This window comes from Bombina bombina, chromosome 8, assembly GCF_027579735.1.
Source record: "Bombina bombina isolate aBomBom1 chromosome 8, aBomBom1.pri, whole genome shotgun sequence".
Lineage (NCBI taxonomy): Eukaryota > Metazoa > Chordata > Amphibia > Anura > Bombinatoridae > Bombina > Bombina bombina.
The window spans coordinates 31,299,670-31,306,731 of record NC_069506.1 but is presented as its reverse complement, the minus strand read 5'-3'; the positions used below and the strand labels follow the sequence as shown (position 1 = coordinate 31,306,731).

The 7,062-nt window shown below is 41.0% G+C and overlaps 1 protein-coding gene across 1 annotated transcript in view; it reads right to left on the bottom strand.

The window, feature by feature from the left end:
• Positions 1-5,864: 5,864 nt before the first annotated feature.
• The window catches only part of LOC128638360 (protein-arginine deiminase type-1-like), a 94,124-nt gene continuing 92,926 nt past the window's right edge, over positions 5,865-7,062 (bottom strand). The window contains exon 16 of the mRNA XM_053690266.1: positions 5,865-6,717. Within this exon, the coding sequence (XP_053546241.1) occupies positions 6,484-6,717 (234 nt within the window). The 3' untranslated portion in view covers positions 5,865-6,483. The remainder of the gene's footprint in view (positions 6,718-7,062) is intronic.

The window sequence follows — 7,062 nt, the reverse complement described above, 5'->3', positions numbered from 1 at the left end:
GAGAAGGGGGGGGCAGAGAGCCAAAGAGAAGGGGGGGAGAGCCAAAGAGAAGGGGGGGAGAGCCAAAGAGAAGGGGGGGAGAGCCAAAGAGGGGGGAGAGAGAGAGCCAAAGAGGAAAAAGAGCCAAAAAGGAGAGAGAGCCAAAGAGGGGGGAGAGAGAGCCAAAGAGGGGGGGGGGGAGAGCTAAAGGGGGGGGAGAGCTAAAGAGGGGGGAGAGAGAGAGCAAAAGAGGGGAGAGAGCCAAAGAGGGGGGGGGGCAGAGCCAAAGAGGGGGGGAGAGAGCCAAAGAGGGGGGAGAGAACAAAAGAGGGGGGAGAGAGCCAAAGAGGGGAGGGGAGAGCAAAAGAGGGGGGGGAGAGAGAGCCAAAGAGGGGGGAGAGAGAGCCAAAGGGGGGGGGAGCCAAAGAGGGGAGAGAGCGAGCCAAAGAGGAGAGAGAGCAAAAGAGGGGAGAGAGCCAAAGAGGGGGGGGGGAGAGCCAAAGAGGGGGGGAGCCAAAGAGGGGGGGGGGAGAGCCAAAGAGGGGGGAGAGAGAGCAAAAGAAAGGATGGAGAGAGCCAAAGAGGGGAGAGAGAGAGCAAAAGAGGGGAGAGAGAGAGCAAAAGAGGGGAGAGAGAGAACAAAGGAGAGGGGGGAGAGAAAGCAAAAGAGAGGGGGGAAAGAAAGCAAAAGAGAGGGGGGGGGGGAAAGAAAGCAAAAGAGAGGGGGGAAGAGAGAGCAAAAGAAAGGGGGGAGAGAGCAAGGGGTGGGACCGCTGTTCTGAAAAAAATGGCCCGTGTACATGGGCATTAGTACTAGTTTTGTCAATATTTAAACAGCTAATGAAACTTTAAAAATACATCTACAGGTTATTCTCAGACTAATCTGTTCTTTGAATGCATCATTTTATCTAGCATTTATTTAGTGTTTAATGTCCCTTTAAGTTCTCAATATAATTCCTAATAGTTATGCTTGGTAGTCAAAAATCACATAATTTAACTTATTTTTTTCCACTGCCCCCAGAGAGACTAGAATTCTGGTCTTGCAACATTTTACACAGTAAGTGTTTGTTTGCTGGAGCTCATTTATATCTGCCAGAGCTCGTCTAAGGAAAGCAAATTATACTTTTTTTTTTCTTTTTCTTAAAGGACAGCAAAACAATAAACATTTTTTTTCCAGAGCATTTAACAGACACCTGTTTTGCACTGCCAAACTACAGATTCTCAAAAGCAAAATAGGGAGTTTGAGGTAATTGTCTTTCTTAAAACTTACAAAATGCATAAATTTAAAAATAATCGGCAGACCTAAAAGTCCCTTCTAGTTAAATATTTGTTTGGATATGTTTCTGCTTTATGTTTCTAAACGGTCATCCTGTCCACCAATAGAACCTTAGTAATTGTCCTTCTCATCCAGAGCATGGGTTGTGTACAAACATGTAAATAGTATTATTATAAACAAGGCCACCCTTAGCATTTGTGGGGACCCTCAGTCCAGCACCCTTATTCCCCTTCCCACTGTATGGCATGCCCCTGTCCCAGCATTTAGTGTTACCTTTATAAAAAAATAAGTCTATATATTACACCTCCTAATAACATTAACACTACTTCATAAACTAGATAAAAGATGTACATTGTACTTTTTTATACCCTCACCTAGGGTTGCCACCTTTTGCCACTTTTCTAAATGGGGAGAGGGTGTGTCTCAGGGCGTGGCTTGGGCCGTGGCCTCGCACGGCCTCAAATTAAATATGAAATCAAATTTATATATCTACACGTGTGTGTGTGTGTGTAGGATATATTATATATATATTTATATGTTATTATATATGATTTATATATATATATTTATATATATATATATATATACATATTAATATATATATATAAATATATATATATTAATATATATAGCACTCACTAATCTATGCAATATAAACTCACAGTACCCATGTTTACACTGTCAGCAGTGGTTAAAAAAGTCATACCTTTTGAACTGTCCTATACGGTTACCCAATCCAACAACCCCTCCTACTTGCCCTTACGGCATTCACTCCAAAATATCCGCACTGGATTCAGTTACAAACAGACCGGTTGTGCTAACATTACAAATCTCCACACTCACTCACCCAAAAGCACCGCCAGCCACAGGAAATTCAAACAACCGCCGCACTTTGATTGGACGGACGTCTGGCTTTCAGAGATCATGAACCACAGGGGAAACTGCTAGTGCATCTGGGAGTTGTAGTCTTTCGCCTCCAGGGCAAAGATGAGGCTGCAATTAACGCAACCCTGCTCGCGGCACCCTGCCCCTGGGCTAAGAGCTCCCCTGGCCAGCTATTTTTTTTCCATCTGTGTTCACTGCTGCTTGCTGCCAGGGGAACTCTTAGCCCGGGGCATTTGAGGGTAGTTCCGGGACACGGGACAAACAGTACCAGACCGGGACTGTCCCGGTGATACCGGGTGGGTGGCAACCTTACCCTCACCCCTGACATTGCTAGCCTCCCTCTCCCCAAAGTCTGGGGCCCTGGGGGGGTGCCCCTCTCTCCCAGCCCACAGGGCAGGCCTAAATATAAACTTTATTCGTGGACAATATATTTGCTACATTTTTATTTGCAACAGATCCACTCGGATTCCAGGACACATTTCAGTGTAACGCCTTCTAGAGGGTGATGATCTAAACATGCACAATGCTGCGATATATTCAAAAGGGACCCATCGCGGTATCGAGATTGCCGGTGAAATATTCAAAACTGCTGATATCAGTGTCTGCAGGCAGTCTCGCAGAGAGGTGTTTTACTATACATCTCAGTGGGTAGCAATATATAGGCGTTCTTTGGAAGTTTCATTGGAGTAACTTGTATTTTAATGGAGAAACATTGCTTTGAGTTTCTAATATTCAAGCACTGTCCTCCATCTTGGAAGTACCTTTTCAGTCATATCAGTCTTGCCAGCTATTCAGTGGCGAGAATATCCATTGTGAGAAATCTAGTGAATTTATAGTGAAATAGGCATAATTTGAAGCATTACTTAACTGAAACCATTATTTATTGAGTGATCATACTGTCTGTGATGAGTAAACCTACTTTGCATACAGTCCCCCCCCCCCCCTCCGAGATTGCAGATGAGTGGCGATGTGGGCAGCCTTTTGCTGGAGCTATGATCCCTATTATTTCCTATTAGAGATTCATCACAACTTGTTGGAACAGAGAGGGTCAGCCCACTTTTTTGGAATATATCTCCAGACCCATGGACTGTGAGACTGGCAAGGCCAAAAAGACAATTGGGTCTGACGATGTTTTGAATACCAGGGCTAGAGAGAAAGGTTATGATATTGTGTTTGACATTTCATGTCACAGCTTAATGACTTCAACTTGTAGTGCCTTTGATGGAGCAGACTTGGACGAGCTTTTTAGTTTTTTAAATACTTTGACTAAACTGTAGTATTTCAAGCTTAGAAAGCTGTATATAGCAGAATCCGCAAGTCTTCCTTATCACTTGAAGGTAAATCCAAATCCTTTACCTTACTTAGCACTTGGCTGTGGGACACCAAAGTGAGGGGGGTTCAGGCACTCGCCCCACAGATTAAAGGTACCTTCTGCACTGAACCCTCTTAGTAATAGCCCTGCCCAGCTACCAGAATACCAACACACTTCACCAGGGGTAGGGCAGTGGGTGCATTGTGGACGTGGTAGGTTGTGGTTGGGCAGAGTTGGGATGTGTCATGGGCATAGGATATTTGTCCTTATGGGGTAAGCTGTAAGACGGACAGCTAGCAGTCTCCTGACCTGTGACAATCACCCAGTATCGGGACGGTTGGGAGGTAGGGTGCATTGCCATTCCAGTGCCGATCCTAACCACATTGCAGAGTTTTAGACACATAGTTTAGCATCTTTTATAGCTACAATTTTTGCAGTGCAGATATATGCAAAATTAAATTGTTTCTTAAAACGTTATCATGCTTTTTGTGAGGTGATCATTTTTATTCTGCATATAACTTGTCTAGCATACACGGGAAGGCTACTTGCATGCACATTGGATGTGAACGCCTGCTAACACTGAGTGCCACCAGTAATGTCATGTGCGCTCTAAGCATACAGTAGTGTCAAATGGGTGTTAATGAGGCTTACGTGCATATGCTAGCAGAGCTAAGTGCACAACAAATAGTGCATCACACTTCCTGATAGCATGAAAGCTGTGGTATCCTCTGTGGTATCATAATTATAATTATGGTAAATATGCTCATGAACAGTTTATGTGCAGTGGAACAGTTTGTGACACAAGTGTGCTGTTTGGGTAAGGAGGGATACAAAGTTGTTTGCTTTAACTTCCATTTATATTCTTAAATATAACAAGCAAGTTAAAAAATGGGTATAAAAATTACAATCTTAGAGGAAAACTCGATATGCTAATAGTGCATTGTGGGAGTTGTAGTCCACAATGGACATGCACAGTTATCTGTAGATATCATATGATTGCCAAGTGAAGTGATCATTCTGGAACAGTATAACGGTGTAAAAAGTGACGTTTATCTAAGTAGGGCATAGTGAGAGTCTACACTGGACAATGCATGCTTGTCTTTATAGTTATTTTGTGAGTGCCTGTATAGAACATCAGTTATTTACACCTCTTAGAATCCTAAACAACATGAATAATCTAATAGACAAGGGAGGGCCAGATTAAACTATCTTGAGGGCCGCATATGACCTAGATGTTTTAGAACACTGTATGAAGTCTAGGCATAGATGTTCATTCATAGTAATTTATAGGTCCGTCCTCTGCTTTCTCTCTCCAACTCTTGTGGGTTTTTTACTCAGAGAAATTAGTTGTACAGTGAGTCAGCAATATAATTTAATTTAAAATGTGCACTTTTCATTTACTTTTAATGTTGTACAACCTTCCTGCTTGCAACCAATAAGAGAGGCTGTAAAGTGTGACAGAATGCAGCCAATCAGGGTGGGGAAATTTTAATTTACTAGCCATGCTGACCACTTCACCTGAGCTGTGCAATGACTTATTCCCTATGTGCCACCTCACAGGAAATCCCCTGCATTTGATTATTTGAACAAGATCTGGAATGGGCTATTGATTACTCTTTTTTTCTGACCTCCCTGTAAATTGTCTGGACACTGAATAATTATTTTAACTTTGACTCTGCCTGGACTTGCACCATTCCCTGCCTTGCCCTTTTGTCCTCTCTTGTTTAGAACTTTGAGTTGAATGAAATCCGGCCTGCTCCTGAACTTTCCTTGTAATTAAAGGGACATAAAACAAGTTTGGATAGAGACAAAATATAAAATGTACTTAAATGACTTTACCTGCAAATGTATACTGCAGTACCTCGCCATTAACCCTTTCTTTTTAGTTTCTGAATTGTAAAGCTCTAACTCCCCCCACACAATTCCTTCTATGGCTGTATCTATATCTACTGTTGTTTTGGTAAAATACAAAAGTGCACAGGGATTATCTGCTGGAACAAGCCTAGAAGCTGTGAACTCAGTTGAAATACAATGCCTGTGTCTAAACACTGATAAGGGGGGTGGAGTTGCCTTCTCCAGGAAGCTTAGCTATGTAATTCATTTTGCTTATTTTTTAAAATTATTTTAAAATACTTGCCAGCAATAAACAAACTATTTTTAATTAATTAGCCCTTTTAGTATATGGACAGATCTCAACCTGTTTTATGTCCCTTTAATCAAGCCTTGTACTTAAATAGCAGACATATGCACAGACAAAAAAATAATTTCAGATGAATCATTCATCACAGGCATGCAGAAATAGCAAGAGCAAGACCCACACTGTCAAAGCACTGTAAGTGCTACATACATTAAGTAAAGTTAATACTGTAGCTACTGGTACTGCTACAAGCCAACAGCAGCACAAAAACAAGATTTTCAAAATTGTTTTGTTTTTATTATTAGGGTCAAAATTGCCAAGAACAAAAGCAAATCTTACATACTTATTGGCTGATACTGGGAGAAATCAACTGACAAGGGCATTTCATAGTGTAAAACTGTAAACTATTTTAAGCTTTTCCCACCTGTTTTAATAACTGTTTTTCTTGAATGAATGCAACAAAAAGATATGAAATGCTCATGTCTAGTATATAGTTACTGAATTGTTACATAATTTCAAGTAACATAACTTTTAATGATAACAAATTTTTTATCTTTGTGTTTAAGCCTGTGTCTTGCCTGTTCTGCAATAGGAATTCAGCCTGTCATAACCGGAATTACAAATGTGTTTGTTTTCCCCCCCTTTATTGCCTCAGTAAGACTTTAGCAAGAATAATCCAGTTCCTTTGCTCCAGTATCATAGTCTTAGTATAAGGTTAAAATATACAATGAAAAGAGTAGGTGTTGTTTCCTTCAGTTTAATTTAAATTATGTTTAACAGCACCATACTGCCCTCTATTGTTTTTATTCCCATTAGTTTTTTAGTAAGTTTTAATACTCAGATAACTACAGTCCAGTTACATCAGTAAAAGAAGGTTCACAGGCCTAATCCTGGTTATGGGGCAATTTCCCACCATTTTTTGGAGAAAGGCTTCCTCACGACATTTGTACCACAATGCACTTCTCCAAAATTTCGGTGGTATGTCCAGTAATCATCTATGAAATTGCATTTTAGTCCCAGAGGCTCCAGCAATGACCGGACAATCTTTTCTAAGCAACATTCACCATTTATAATTGGTCCAAAGGGTTTGGGAATCACCAGAAGCTTATCCAGCACAAGCATGTTTACCTTGAGAAAACCACAAAACATAAAGATCGGTCAAATTATAAGATGTAGCTTTAGATCATTTCAATTTGATGAAAACAAGACAACATTATCACAGGGCCTCTGATCAAAGGCTACCGAAACCTGAAGTTATCTATATAAGGTTTTTATTTTAATAGAAATTAGTTAGTAGTATAATGATATAGTGATCTAATTCATTAGAGCCTTTTACTGTTGCACTCCCACAAGGGAGTTAAACATAATTAAAGTCTGCTCAGGAATTGCGAAGCATTGCTGCTTCTGAGCAGGATGTGACTGGTGGACCAATCAAAATGGGCATATGTACATAACCTACAACCACATGTACTT